General features: G+C 38.0%; 1 protein-coding gene across 2 annotated transcripts in view; it reads right to left on the bottom strand.

Moving 5' to 3' along the window:
• The window catches only part of LOC149163603 (uncharacterized), a 373,003-nt gene that overhangs the window by 218,050 nt on the left and 138,811 nt on the right, over nt 1-16,142 (bottom strand). For both annotated transcript variants that reach the window (XM_089431784.1, XM_089431785.1), the window contains 3 exons: nt 8,786-8,856; nt 8,310-8,504; nt 8,067-8,105 (listed from right to left, as the gene is read on the bottom strand). In XM_089431784.1, coding sequence (XP_089287910.1) covers nt 8,067-8,105; nt 8,310-8,504; nt 8,786-8,856 — 305 coding nt within the window. The remainder of the gene's footprint in view (nt 1-8,066; nt 8,106-8,309; nt 8,505-8,785; nt 8,857-16,142) is intronic.

Here is a 16,142-nt window from a genome sequence, read left to right as displayed (position 1 = left end):
CGGCATCCTTTCATCGGAGGAGAATCCTTTCCTTTGATCATGCTTCTCAAGACAGAGCAGTGAGCCATTTTACCTACAACCATACAACATGACTTTATAATATCGAATACAAACATACATACCTCATTTACCTTTAGGTCATCTAGGCTTCTCTCAGCAGCTTCCTTGATTGAAAAGAGATTCAATCCCTTGATCTGCTTCATCTCTCATACCATCATCCCATGAATTTCACATGTTGGAGTTCCTGATGAAACACTTGTTTCTTCTCTAGATTGGTGAACCTTCTGATGAAAATTCCATCAAAGAAACTTGAGGATCTTGCATATCCCTTATCCAACAGACATTAACTTTTGACTGATGTATGATGAGACTTGTCATGGACGACTTATTCCTTTTTACTTGAACTTTAAATGAGGTCACCAACAGCCATATCCTTCATAGTTGACTATCAGACATCCTTCATGTTTCTTATGGCGATCTCGCGAGCTCTTACTTCTAATGCTTTTCATCTTCCTTGGACTTCCTCCACTTCTTTAGTGAAATGAACTTCTTCTCTATCTTTCTTGTTATTGCCCTTCTTGAGTTCAGAACAATCTTTCTTGTAATGCTCATAGCATTGAATCTTAGCTATGTTCTTCTTTCCTTTCGACAAATGTCTGATTACTTTTTTCCCTCAACTTGTCTTCTTCTATCTTGAATAGAAATCACAAGTTGTTGAATGGAATAGCTTTCTTATCCTTACAGACATTTGTTGCCTTGTTCATCAGTTAGTGAATTTAGAACAATGAACATTATCTCATCCCAGATCTTGCAATTTAGATCTTATGAAGATAACCTTTTATCCTTTGATACCTTCAATTTGTGTAGATCAGATCTAAGTGATATGACCTTCTTTATCACATCTTCAAAGAATAGTTCTACCAGTTTATCATATATCTCTTTGATGTCTCCAATCCTGCTATATAGGGATGAGGGGACCTTTGACTGGTTTCATAAGAATCCCTTGAGCCCTTTGATCCCTTTCCATGTATTTAGATAATGCTTAACCTTCGGATGGCTTGGAGACATTTCCGTTGAAATGACTTCACTTTCTTCAAGGACTATGTCTATCCTCCTTTTCCATGCAAGGAAGTTCGATGACCCAACCAGCTTATAGATCTCCTTGCAGAACGAAATCATTTTATCAAATTTAGATTATAGAATAAAAGATACTTACTTGTTTAAGTGAAGATGAGATCTTCAGCTTCATTCCTCTGTTGATGATGATCGATGAAGATGACTCGATGTTTCTCGAATGATCCTCTTTAAGGATAAGGAGGTCCTTACTTCAACAAGGAGACACTGCCTCCTTTTGGATGAGGTCTTAGTGAACGATGGTGCCTTCCTGAGCCATTGTTAAGCTCAATTGCGCTCTCCTCATCAAGCCCTACCTTCTCAAATCCTTTCACAAGGCCTTCCATCCTTCTTCCTTACCAATACCACTGGAGCAGCATACGAACTCTTACTTTTCGAGATTATCCCACATTTTAAAATGTCTTGGATTAATCTCTCAATTTCAGTCTTTTGGTGATGCAGATATCGATATGGTTTGGAGTTGATAGGGTCTGATCTTGCTTTGACTTCTATTGTATGCTCGATTTCCTTGTTAGGCAGCATTTTCATGGGCAGGTCTTGGAATACTTTTTCATGCTTCTGAATTAGCTCTTGTACTTCTGGTGACTCTTCGCTAATCACTTTTGCAGATAACATTTCTAATTGGTGACATTGTACTACATAAGTTGGCGCCCTTTTTCGAATCATTTTCATCATCTGGGATGATGACACGATTTGATTTTCTGGTGCTTGGAATCCGTATAACTTGTACCTTTTCCCTTCTCGATTAAAGCTTATAAACTGCTCTTGATGGTTGGCAGAGTAAGTGCCTAGGGTTCATAGCCATTGGATACCTAAGACCACATCTACTCCTCCTAATGGTACAGTGTAGAATGGAGATTCTAAATTAAAGTCTTGAATCTGCAATTTGACCTTATGGCATTTCCCTACCTTTTCAATCTTCTTACCGTCGGCTACCATCACCTTCATGTTGGGCATGGGAAATGTGAAAATGTTGAGTCTCTTTGCCATGGTTGAGTCTAAAAAATTGTGGGTGCTACCGGAGTCTATGAGAACCACTACGTTGTTCTTCTTTATATGTCCTTTTAATTTTAAAGTTTGGGGTTGTGATATACCTGTCATAGCCGATAATGACACTTGCGAAATGCTTCCGTCATCTAATTATGGAGAGAATTATGGGGCATCTTCTATTCCTTCTATCTCTGATTCATCACTATTTGAATCATTAGTTGCTTCACAGTTATATAGGTTCCTTGTCTCTTTTCTTGTAGCACACCTATGTTTAGGGTCCCACTTTTCGCCACAACCTTTGCACTTGCCTTCTTTCATCCTTTGCATTTCCACGTTAGATTTTTCGCCTTCACAAAGATGTGGTGGAACATAACTTGTATTATCTGTATTCACAGACTAGGGAATTCTTCGTCTCAAATATACTTTTTCTGGTTTCGTCCACAGTATATTTTCAAATTTCTTTTCAGCAACTTTTGCTTTTTGTCTTGCTACTTCTATCGACGTAATGTCATGAAGCTCAAGTTCTACTTGTAAATGAGTTTTAAGTCTGGAGATGTATGTTTGAATTAGACGAGATTCTAATAACCCAAGTACTCGTGTTGCTAAGGTCTCCCATTCTCGAGTGTATTCATCCACATCTCCTTTTCGTCTCAATCTGATGACTGTTGAAAAGAACTCTTCTTCCTTGACACCTTGAAATCTTTTAAAGAACGCATCCTTAAATTTTCTCCAACTGATAGCGAGTGTCGTCTTATTCCACCACATATACCAATTATATGCTTCACCTTCCATTTTCATGGAAGCATGCCTAATCTTTTCGTCATCATTATCAATATCGAAAATCTCGAAATATTCTTCTGCTTTATTCAGCCACGCAACACTGCATTTTCCGTTATCGTCGAACTTGGGTAACTCGATTTTTGCTCTTCTTTGATACGTCGCTAACGGTGGAGCGAAAAGAGGGTATTGATTGGGGAATGAATTCCAAAGTTGCTTATTTGAAAAAGTGGCGTTACTATTTTCTTGATGGTGCGTGGATGATTTTTTTGGAGACTCAGATTTTTCATGAGAATCTGTTGAATTTGTTGAATCTGACGAATTGTGTTGTTGATTACCTCCATCATCCTGGAATAGTTGTTCGGGTGTAATCTTCATCCTGTCACACATAACGGTCAGCATTGTCATTGTCTGATTATGATTCATTTCGGATTTGATATGGTTTTTCCCAAGCTATTGTTCTATCTGATTTGTCGTATCTTGAAGCTTCTTGATGTCTTTGGAATGTCCGGTAACCTATGAAACTGGATTCGTCCAAAACAGGCCACGTGTCCGAATCCCACGAATCCGACACAATTCGATGGGAATTCGAATCCTAAAATGGGACACCACGTGTCCTAACAGGACACCATCGAATCTCAGTTGTGTCCCGTTAGGACACTTCGTGTCCCAATTTTGGGATTCGAATCCCAAAAAAGTGAGGGTTTATGAGGTTTATGAGGGAGGGTTTATGAGGTTTATAAGGGTTTATAAGGTTTGTGAGGGTTTATGGGGGAGGGCTTATGAGGGTTGTGAGGGTTTATGAGGGTTTATGAGGTTTGGGAGGGTTTATGAGGTTTGTGAGGATTTATGCAGATATTTGAATTTTGTATGTATTATTCATGCTATAATGTTACTAACTTACTTCGTAAACAGTAAAACTAACATCTAGATGAATATCTATGTTTGAAATCAATGAATTTGTATCACTATTTATATATAAAATAATATATAACGAATCCTACATGTCTTGTTCTGGAGGGTCAACGTGTCCGAATCCGACACTCGAATCCCCGTATCCTACGAATCCCGAATCCCCGTGTTAGGTGACTTAGCCAGTAACCTTACTCTCGAGATCGACTAATTTTTGGTTAAAATCATCGGAATGGTTAGTAATCGTATTCTCAAGATCAATCAATTTTTTGTTGAAATCGATCATTGTCATCGCCAACATTGAACAGGTTTGTGGGGGTGTATATTTGTCCGCCAACTTTAAAGTTTCTTCCTAAATTTGAACATATTTGCTTTTAATAAGTCTAACAACTATGTTATGAAGTTATATTATATTTAACCAACTGAATTTTTTTATTTTTTTTAAATGGATTGACGGGTTACAGTTATGAAATCATATGTATTAAACAATACGACTTTTGATACCCCGAAACCACATGAAAATGACAGAGAGGGGCAGCCAAGTGGGAAGTTTGGTCGAGGAGACCCGATAACAGGTAGCGGGGGCAACTGGCTTGTCGAGTTTTATGACGGCAAGGTGTGACGGCAGGGGTATGGCAGACGCTCAATGGAGAAGGCGGCAGAGTATGGGTGTTGTGGGATGTGAGGACAACGCAGCGAGGGTGACAACTACAGTGGGGAGCATGGTGTCAAGCAGCAGGGGAACGACAAGCAGCGGAGCAAGATTTTTGTGTAGGGCTCTGGCAGCAAGGTAAGGGTTGACTACGAATAGGACGGCGAGTTACAGGCGGTGTTGCGGATAGGGGTTGTGGACAGAGGTTGCACAGAGAGTGCAGTGATCATGGACGCGGGGGCAGCAGAAGGGACGACGAATGATGGCGGACTGGATAGCGCACATGGAAGGGATAATAGTGCTGGAAAAAATTGTGATCCTTTCAAGCAAAGAAGAACGACCCGCTCTGATACCAGATGGTGCAGACAAACCAGCGAAATTGACATAAAAATATGTATTTATTAATAATGAATATAAAATTGATGGTTTACAGGATGAGAGGCCTGAGCTTAAATACAGCCCTACGGGCCTCTTGGTGAATGGGCATGATCTTTGATCATGCCCTGTGCCCTAATTAACTAAATCGTTTACAAAATACTAAATCTTTATATAACAAGCAAGGTAGAGATAGGATAGATGATTTCAAGACTGATTTTGCCTGGTCATGAGTGATTTTAATTGGCAGGTGTATCTTCTCAATATGACAAAGTGATGTTCAAGGAAGATGTCAAGGAGAAGAAGCAAAGAAGCACTTGCAGAGAAGAACCATCATGAAGACATCAGGCGGATCTTGGACCAAGACAGAATGGAGACATTTCATGACAACTCAGAGGATTCCAATGCGGATCCATGACCCTTTGGAGGGTGAAAATGGAGTGCATATTAGATCTATCATAAAGAAGTCAAAGATATAGTAGCAAGGGGAACAACTTTGCATTGTCACTGCACCATGAAGTCCATGTCATCATTGTTAAGTTGTGACTTGTACAAGTGTCATCATAATGTCTTGTGTGTCCATGTATCTTACCACATCATTGTGGATGTAATGATGTAATTATCAAAAGGAGAAGGAAAAAATGTCATGTGTGGAATTCCAAGAGTCACATGTGGAATATGAAAAGTCACATCAAGACAAATGAGTTAAATATAAGTCCAAAGGTCTTACGAAAACCAAAAGGTCATATTAGAAATCCAAGAGTCGTAAGGGTAGTTCAAGAGTCATGAGGATATGAAAAGTCATTCCTCTTGTTATAAATACACCCTCATAGATCAGACTGGATCTGTGCAGCGGTTGAGCGGCCAGAGAAGCGAACAGCCCTGATACCAATGTAACGAACAAGGTTCGTATACTCAAAAGTTAAATACTCCAGAAGACTTGGAATATGAAGATCTTCATTGAAGATACAAGAATATAAATTAAAATGTATGAATGAGAATGATGATTTACAAATGAAGGTGCCCGCTTATATAACTGGGCAGGTAACCTTTCATGAGTGGTCATGCCCACTGTTTTAAAAACCGGCCATTTCGACTTCGATTCAGCCGAGTTGGTCCGATTCATAGCCCAACCGGGTCGACTCGGCCTTTGAATCGGACCAGCCAGCCAGGTTGTTACCGAGCCGGCAGAGTTGGCTAACGACTCAGCCGGCTCAGTAACACCCCGGTCGGCTCGGCCAAGTCCAAGCCCACTCAATCAGCTCGGTAACAATGGCCGGTCAAGTCACTTTAGCAGCATTTTTTTTTTAAATTTCACTTTTGGGGACTCCCTGGGCTTCCCTGTCTGACTCATGGGTTTCCCTATCTGACTCTAATCCAGAGGTTGAGCCAGATGATGTTGGCAACTCTAGTAGTGGCCAGTAGTACTGGTCACAGACTTTTATTGTAGAGGCCATTTCTAGCCTCCTTGGTTATGTGTTTTTGTTTTGATCTCTATATCATCATCATGTATGTATTGTAGAGTGCACTGGGTGCCATTTTGATATAATGGATATATTCATGAGCCTACTTTGATCATATGTTGTCTTCTATCTATATTCTAATGCTGTGTTTGGAAACATGAATGAAAATCTTTAAAATTATGTGTTTTTATTAAAAATAAATATTTAATGTATTTCTTACAACGACCCAGTCATAGAAATCAAGCCGGCCGAGTTGATACCGAGTTGGAGTCAGAGTTGACTCTCAGCCGAGTCGGAGTCGGACTTTTAAAACATTGGTCATGTCCTTAGGGACATACCTCTTCATTAACTAATCGCTAATTAATTATTATTTATGATGTGTTATTAATATTTATATTTACATTACTTATATCTATATTTTATTCACAACATGTTTCTGGTTTGAAGTCTTTATCCGTCTCTTTTGGGCACTCTGTATCTCTGTTTGGAATTAAAAATATTAAAAGTGCACCTACAGCCATGTACATGCAAACCGTTTGACGAAATGACTCAATAAGAAAACTCAAACAAACTCAGAAATTTAGTGGGGATTTTGAGATATCCCGAGGCAGGTATCTTACACTCTATCAATGAATCTGAATCTGATTCCAAGTCAACCAATTTTTGATGCACTGCAATGGGCAACCCCTCTTAGTTCCCTCAAGCTTACACGTGTACTCAAGGGTTTTACCAACCGAGGGCTATGTTGGACAGTAACAAACCCCAATGATCAGCTCAATCAGTGGAGACATCCACCCAGATCATGTTGCCTATGGGGAGGCCATAAGAAAAGGTTCAAATTTGATCAAGTCCCTCAAAATTAACAACTGTTATTGTGTTTCCGGTTGAGCCACCCTCCATTGATATATTTTGGGAAAGAGGAGGAGATGCCATGACGTTTTCCTTGGGAGAGGAAAGTTCCTGTTATTCCTTGTTGTGAAGAATGACATTCGCCTGTAAAAGTTGAACTAGAGCCAACTGTTACTGTTGCTAATACTATAGTGATTTTCATTGCTTTCCTACAATTTTGAAATGCCTAGTTTGCCATTTCATTCGATTATTTTGTCAAAGGAGAGGATAGTAGGATGTATCAATCAATAAAAAATTTACAATATCCTATCAATCCAACAAATCCTTTCAATTGTTTACTGTTTCTAGATTTAGTATATTCAACCACTACTAGAATCTTATTTGAATCTACTTTTGACTTCTTTAGAAACAAGGTTTCCTAATACTCTACTTCTTTTCTCCCAATTGTAGACTTAAACTAATTGTCATATAATTTGTTGTCCTCAAGTACTTGCAATACTTTACCCACATGTTCGATATGATCCCCCCAATTCTAAAACTACTTCTACCAGACTAAACAGGATAAAAAATTAAAACAAATAATAATTGCCAAGTTTCATGAACTCTTACAAATTACAATGGAGTTTTAAAAAACATATGTTGCTTGTACACATTCCCTAAGGTTAGGACACCACACAAAAACACTCACTGTTACAACAGAACATTTATTAATACTGTTGTCTCTATTCCTTGTGTCGTACATAATTTAACCTTTCATCAGTTACAGAACACTAGTTTCTAGCAGATTGTTTGGTTTTTACCAGTTCGAAACATAATATGCTGTTAATTTCAGAGAATGACCATTAAACTAATCACCATTTAGTGCATACAACAAAATCACATGCAAATTTCTGATATCCAGCAGAGCATAGTACCAGTCGGCCAAGTCGTCCAAAATGAGGCAAAACCATCGTCTGTGGACACAAACACAAACACTGACATTGTTTAGAAAACACAGACAGGAAACTGTCAAAGGCTAGAAGGTAACCATAATACAAGTTGCCATGCATCAAAAAAGAAATATCCTTAAACTATTCTATAGCCCAGTGAGACATCTATAGCAACTTTACTGCACTATCCTTGCTTACGAGACCACCAAGGGGCAGGAACCCACTTACAAGCTTTTCTCTCTCCTTTGTCTCAGCTTCTGCTTTATTTTGACCACAAATCATAATTACTGGCCCAGATATTTGGTCAAACATTTCCTCGACACTTTTAATGAAATCTTTTCTTTTAGATTTTGGAGCTGCCCTTGCTAACCACTGTGAACAGTCGGGGAAATATACAATTACTGGCTGCAGTGAAGAAGTGATCTGCAAGTAAAGCAAATACAATCATTAAAAAAGTCTCAGATTCATATATTTAATAAGTAGCAAACAACTGTCATCAATCAACCAATGGTAAAAATTACTTCATATAGAATGTCACTAAAAAGTCAAAGACACAGAATAAGCAGCATTGGTCACTCTCAGAGTAGAGACATACAAGATTGTTTTAACAATCTTAAGCCTACAACTCAATTCGTTTGAAAACAAAAAAAATAAGTTGACCATCTCATGTACAGCAGTTAAAGTGTTCCAGTTAATATTATTACCTCACAAAGGGCTTCCACTGCAATAAACCACTCCTCTGTCTGTGTATCCACATCACGCTCAATGTCTTGAACTGCAGAGACCAGAACACGAGGGATTTTCAGTAAATTAAATGTAAAATTTTACCAAAAAACCAAAATTCATTTAATTGAAATCAATCAGTACAGAAAAGAAAGATCACTGGTTATTCTTGACTACTCCATTTCCATTCCTCTGAACTCTTTCCATGTCAAACTGATTTGAGTGAATTTGTGAGTGAGAATTAGAAGTCACTCTCATCAAGTTCATGCAACTCTGTCTCTGTAACCCACCAAAAGTGTGTAACCCTTGGAGAAATTTCTCCTAACAATCTTCTTCCAGCTGGCAGCCAGCAGCTCCTTGACAGCCCACCTTGTAGCCGATGTGATGTGTCATTTTATCTCCGCTACCTACATCAGCGATATGCTTCCTCACCCATTTGTCAAGAGCACATGTTAGAAGGTGGGCAATCCGATCTAAAAGGTATGTTATTCATAGTGCAATCGGGTGTTTGTGCTTGTTTTTCATTTGGACATTTCGCATGGATTATTGGGCAACTTGGAAAAGGAAAGGGCTTTGACCGTGGTTTGTTAGTTTTTTCATGGATATGGTAGCATTGAATAGGTGTTCTAGCTTCAGATGATGCTAAGAGGCTAAGGAACACTAGATCTCCAAAACCAAGAGAAGCTTTCGCCAGATAAGCTTGGGAGAGACCTTAATTAAATTAATTTGCCATAATTAAAATATTTCCTAAGTCTAACTTAGGAAAATTGGTAAATTATAATTAATTAATTAAGTATGTTCAAGATTGCTCAAGAGGCTTCTATTGATGAAGTCTAATTGATCTTAGTCGTCATTGGAGATTAAACTGTGGTCGTTGAGACTCCAATGAGAGATTATACGAGCAGATCGAAGGGCTTGGGGATAGCATCAATGTGATCATTGTGAGCAAGGCAGATCGAGCTACCCAGTTCGCAGTTTTCAATGAGGGTGCAGTTCGAGCCAAGGGAAAGACAGTAGCAGGGGTTTACAGCAAGGAGAATTTCTGGAGAAATTCTCAGGTGGATTTTCAGTTTCCAAAATCAAGGAAGGAAGGCCAAATTATCCAGCAGGCAGGCCATATTTTACAATGCGTGTTGTGTAATTTGCCAGTGCGAGTTGGCAGAAGAGGAATCAAATCAGTAGCTAGAGCCCAGAACTAGTCCCAGGAGGCCTAGCGAATTGTTTCCAAAGGTAGAGAGAGGCAGGATATCTCATCTAGAGGTGTTCCAGAGGCAGAACGAATTTATCTGAGCAGACAGTGCATGTTTCCAATCTAGAAGTGTGAATTAGCTGGGAAGTGCAAGTTTTCCAGAGAGGCCAGATCAAGGAGATGTGAGGGAAAAAGGATTTTTCCTAGTATTTTCCAATGGAGATAAATTGTCAGAGGATAGCCAGTTGGGCATCCAATTGTAATTCTCTATATTTTCTGCATAATAAAATAAACCCTCATCTGCTACATCGGTTTTCTTTTCGAGGTTTTTCCAAGGAGAAGTGTCCAAAAACAATTGTGTCAATTTTATTGTGTGTGTGTGCATCTATTTCTCAGTTCCACATTTTATTTCCACAGCATATTTCAATTGGTAAAGAATTGCAATGTGGTTCATTTGATATTTGTAGTTAACAATTTAAAAGAAGACAAATAAATTGTTAAGTTAGGAGAATAATACTTAGTTGTTGGAGTTCAAGGAATTTTCACGTTGTTTCCTCGCCTTAAATGGGGGGGGTTAATCTTCAATCCTAGTCCAGTGGGACCTTCCCTAATGGCCCATGGCTCTAGGAAGAGCACTATGTGGGAAACCCCAATTGAGATAGTGCAGTCCCGCTTTCCCATTCCATACTCATTACTTCCCTTTGTACATTACCAGCCCTTTACTCCACCTCCTATCTCCGAGTCCACATGACCATGGGTCCACCAGCTTATAGCACACCCCCTCCCCTTGTCCACATATTTGGGTTGGGCTTGGAATCTTTGCCCCAAGAGGTTGATGCAGCTAAAAGTAAAAAGCATATCATGGCCACAAGCAAGAAACGGAAGAAAAAGAAGATTATAAAATTCAAAAGATGGCCGGGACATTAATATTAGCATGTGGACAAAAGCCAAGCATTAGCTCTACCCCTTCTAATTAGGGCTATCACCCAGTTCCTAGCACCAATGTTTCCCTGTCAAGTCATAAAAGGAACCCTTGCATGTCACAACCCATGGTGGGCGATGAATTGCCCCACCTTTAAGGGGGTGAACCAATGCTACACATCATTCACAGCATGCTCTCATTTCCTAGAGCTTCGCGTAGTGATACAAAGAAAAATCAAGAAAAAACAAAAGGCGTTAAGAGGGGTGAAAAAACAAAGGTTGGGACCTGGGTTAACTCATGCACCCATGATTGTTCCCTTCTCACATTTGTATGCCCAAAATATGGATCTCCCCATTATTGCCACCCCCTTGACCATGGCATTTGGCTCAGAGATCCTTTTTTGCCCCCTTCATTCCATCATTATTCACATGAAACCTATTGACTGAGGGATGTACCAGGGACCTATCTCTCCCCTTAAGGGTTGGCAACACCTAATACGATCATCCTCTAGCCACTCCTACCTAGGGAGGTAACATTATTATGTGATCAAAGCCCCAAATTTGGAAGGGAAGCCTTGTATGAAGCGTCAATTAGCCTTTGACTAACAAGCTTGGTCCACTTAGACGCATTAATGATTATTGCACCTAACGGTGAAAATGTAATGTTGGACATTATGTGTGATTGGCCGATGGTTTTCATCATGGGTTGGGCAACTGAACTATGGTCCAAGCCCACTAGAGGAGCATTTTGACATGCTACAGGTGACGTGTCAAGAGCCATGGGACTCCTATCACTTCAGAGCATCATTCCATTCCATGGGCACCAACAACACCCCCAACAGTCTGCACTTTGCCCCACATTATTCATGAGATTACGCACTTGGATTAGCATGCCTCAGCCATCTTAGCAATGTACACATGGTTTGGACACTGATCCAAGGCCCAGATGAGATTTGTCTCACTCCTTGAGACATGTAAGGGCTAGCACCATCCTCAGATTCTTCAACACTGGAGTAAAATCAAGCTATTCTATAGCCATGAGACCAATGAGACCCATTTTATGTCCCAAACACAAAACTGGGGTCCACACGATGATTTGCATGGAGATCTAGGGGCCAACCCCTAGATCATGATTTTTGGAGCCCTCTACACTCGATTTGGCGCTAGAGGAGCCCAAGGCATGCCATCAAGAGGCATATGCATGCATGACATCAGCATTTCGGCCCTCTAGTGTGTGATCATTTATGATTTTACATTGGCTATAAGGTCCGCTTGCAACCTTACCTAGTTTTTTCCCACTATTTTATCGTTTAAGGGGCTTGTAGGCTAAAATTAGACATCATTGGACACATATATTAGAGAGACCTAATTTGATATCTCTCATCATCAAACTTGTGAATTTCAAACCTCTTGGAAATCTCGCACTTGCTTCTTATGGGTGGATTAGAGACTCTTGGAATGCATTTTGATGTGTCGAAGTTAAATTTGGATTGTCTTTGGAGCTATTCTTTGGAAAATGGATGGATATATTGCATGTTATCGTGTAGGCACTTGGTCAATGTTATCATTTTTACATATGGACGGAAACATAAATTCCATTTTACAATAAGGACATTTAGTCCAAAATGTTGACTATCTTGTGGAACTCATTTTTCGTCCTTTCTTCACTTCTTTGTCCGACTACACTTTTTTTTTAAATCCCCCTTTTATATCTTTATTCAACCTTTTTATTTAATTAATATTGGGCTCTTAAATTTTTTTATTTTTAATAATAATAATAATAATCTCTTTAACTAATTTTTTGTTTCAAACGATAGGTTTTGAAAATTCAATACATAATATATATATATATATATATGAAGGATAAGCCCCACAAACTAGTGAGAAAAACTGAAACCAAATGGGCGTTGATTATTCAGCTCATTCCACCATCGTCTACTTTTAGGGTTTGGGTGTCGATAAGGAGTTCTTGTGATCTGACTTCCCCTTTTCCTGTTTGTGGCGATTTCTTGATTTACTTCCTGTTTGTGGCGATTTCTTGATTTACTTGAGATATTGATGTTGTTGAGTTGGTTACAGAATCTTCACTTGGTATTTTGATTGTTTGAACTGTAACATCTAAGTATGTTTTGGCTTCAATCGGGTTTGGACTTGTCTGAACTGTGAAGTTACAGGATCTATATTTGTTCCTTTTTCTTCAACTTGAATTTCCACATTTGAAGATTTCAACGATTCCTTCTTGATAAATTATCGTACCTTGTTTTCGAACAACTTCTTGTCCTTCTTAAGCTTCTCTATTTGCGCCAGTAATTTTTCATTGTGGTCTTTGAGGTGAGTACCTTTTTCGTTTTTGTCCGCGATAATCTTTTCAACTTCCTTCTACATATTTTGCATTAACTTCTGGTTTTCTTGAAGAATTATTTTTGAGATACCTTTTACGTTTTTTGGAGTTACTCAACCTAGCTTCAATGTAACATCCTAGAGCTTTATTTTCTTTCTTTTTGTAGGGAAATGTTAACAACTTTGTTATGAATATAATTCATATAAAAATAATAAATAATTAATTAACTAATAGTTAGTTAGTTAGTAATGAAGACGCAAGTCTTAGAGACATGACCATTAATGGAAGGGCACCTGCCTAGGTATATAAGCAGGCCCTCATTGTAATCATTACAAACACCTTTTATACATTCAACAATTCTTATATATAATTACTACTTGTCCTACGATGGATACTTACATATTTCAGTTCTTCTAAATTATTCCACTGAGCATACGAACTTTGTTCATTACAATGGTATCGAAGCCACGTTCTCCGATCCCGGCCATTGGCCATGAAAGTATTTGTCAACGTAGTTGTCATCGCGATCAAGCATTTCGCTATGGAATTCAATGTTCTCCATTATGCCAAATTTGCCACCAGGCATTCGGCCATTAAAAAGAATAAATAAAAGAAAAAGAAAAAAATTATATTAAAAAAAAAAAAATATATATATATATATATATATTTAAAAAAAGTTTATATATAAAAAATGGAATTATAATTTAAAAATAAAAATGCAGTGGGGTCCACGTACCTGCATCCGTCGTTGTCGTGTTGGTCGTCGACCAATTCATCCATTGGTATTTGTTATTCATACATTTGTCTACCCGCTGTTGGACTCGTCCGTTGTTTGACCCTTCGTTTCTCCCTGTCAGTTCCGACACCATTCTCGTATTCCTTGTTTCCCTGCCCAATCGGCCGCAAACCTGTTCCAAGAAACACCTCCATGCACCGTGCTCGATCCACCCATCGTCGAACCGACCTCCATCCAACACATTTGCTGTCACAACCCTCCGCCAGAACGCTATACACGCCACCTGTTCCTCTCATCACCTGTTATCAGCCATCTTCTGCCATTGTCGTCATGGCTTGCCGATTGCCAAAACCGCTCACCAACCATCATTTAGTCGTCGCTTGGAAAGAATTTGTGGGTCGTGTGTTTTTTTGAAAAATAGATTGAAAAGTCGTCGAACCAACTCAAGTGCCCACAAACAGATCTGCCGAGTAACATTAGAGAATTTGATCAATGCTTGTGAGAAGTTAATCATCCTGTGTACGATATATTCAAAGGAAAATTCGATTTATAATTCGCGGGCAATTATGGGTGTTTCAAATTAGTAGTGTTGAAAACGTTGTGAAGAAGAGACACTATTAAACAGTCACGATCATTTTTAAAAGACACGCTTTATCACATTTTTTTTTAAATTGGAGAAGAAATTCAAACTAACATCACTCATCCTTTCATGAAACTTAGGGAAGGATTTTATTAAATAAATCATTTAAATTTAAAAGCAGAAGGATATACATGGTTATTTATTCAAAAAAGAAATAGGAGAATATTATATTATTTTTAAAAATTTATATTTTGAAGGGTGATTCTAGCAAGAGTAAAGTTAAAGTCTTAAGGTTCAAAAATTAATAATAAATTAAGGTGTTGAAATATTTCATATTATATATATAGATTCAAATTCCATTGAAAAGCAGGCATAAAATTTATATCTTGAAAGGTTTAAGGATCCACTAAATAATTGAAGTATTGAGTAAAAAAAGGGGGTAAAACAAAAATAAAGGAGTATTATTTAATTAAAAGAAAAGAAGAAGAGGGTATTCAAGGTTGTATATACTCGAGTTATAAAATAAAGTAGGCAAATATCAATTATATATTGAAAATTGGGTCTCTTTTAAAAAACCCTAGGCCTTGGTCAAATATCATTTGATAAAATTATTGACAAAGACAAAAAGGAGTCAATTTCTAAGAGAGAAGAATGGAGCCTAATTCGAAAATGATGAAGGAAGAAAAGATTAGTCTTATATCCAAGTCAACATTTTGGACTAAATGTTCATTTTGTCTAAATGAAATTGGACATACATATATTCAAGGAAGTTGCAAATTAAGTTGTCCAGTGTGTGGAAGATTATTTAGTACAGAAGAACGTCAAGATAATGAGCAGTCGCAAACGAAAAGTTTAAAGGAAGAACTCGCCGAACTACAACAAAAGAACGAATCATCGGAAAAGAAATATAAAGAACTCGAAGATCGATTTTATAAAGAATCAACAGAAAGTAACAAGAAAATTTGGTGTCTAAGGGACCATAATCAAAAATTACTTGAGAAGGTTAAGAAGTGCAAAGCTACAAAGAAAAAATTAGAAGAAGAAAATGAATGTCTAGAAAAGAAATTACATGAGAATCTATCAGAAAAGAAAGAAGAAAATTTGTGTTTAAAAACCCTGAATCAAAAGTTATTAGAACAAATCAAAAATCTAAAAGATGAGGAGCATACTAAGAATAAAGTCAACAATCCAGAAAACGAAGAGCTTTTACGTCTAAGGAATCATAGCCAAAACATTCCTACACAAATAAAGAAGCTAAAAAGTGACAAGAAGTTGCTAAATGACAAGTTAGAACAACTTACTCAAAAAGAAGTATTGAAGTCTCCAGTCGTAGCAGTCCAAGTTGAAGATAAAGGAACAAATATCGATCCAGTCAATATCACAACTCAAGAAGAGGATAAATCAATCTTTTGAAGTGAAGAGATACTCAGAAGAGGATAAATCAATCTTTTCAAATGAATACATACTCAGAAGTCGCAGTCCAAACAACAAAAAATTCAAGTGAAGATCTCGCAATTAATCAAGCAATCTTTGTATCAAAAAGAGATCAAACCACAAGAACTCCTTATCGA

This window comes from Pinus tabuliformis, chromosome 5_1 (assembly GCF_031772625.1).
Source record: "Pinus tabuliformis cultivar Carrire ecotype Pingquan chromosome 5_1, CPIR1, whole genome shotgun sequence".
NCBI classification, from domain to species: domain Eukaryota; kingdom Viridiplantae; phylum Streptophyta; class Pinopsida; order Pinales; family Pinaceae; genus Pinus; species Pinus tabuliformis.
Note: the sequence above shows the minus strand (reverse complement) of the source record. Positions and strands in the feature narration are given on the sequence as shown.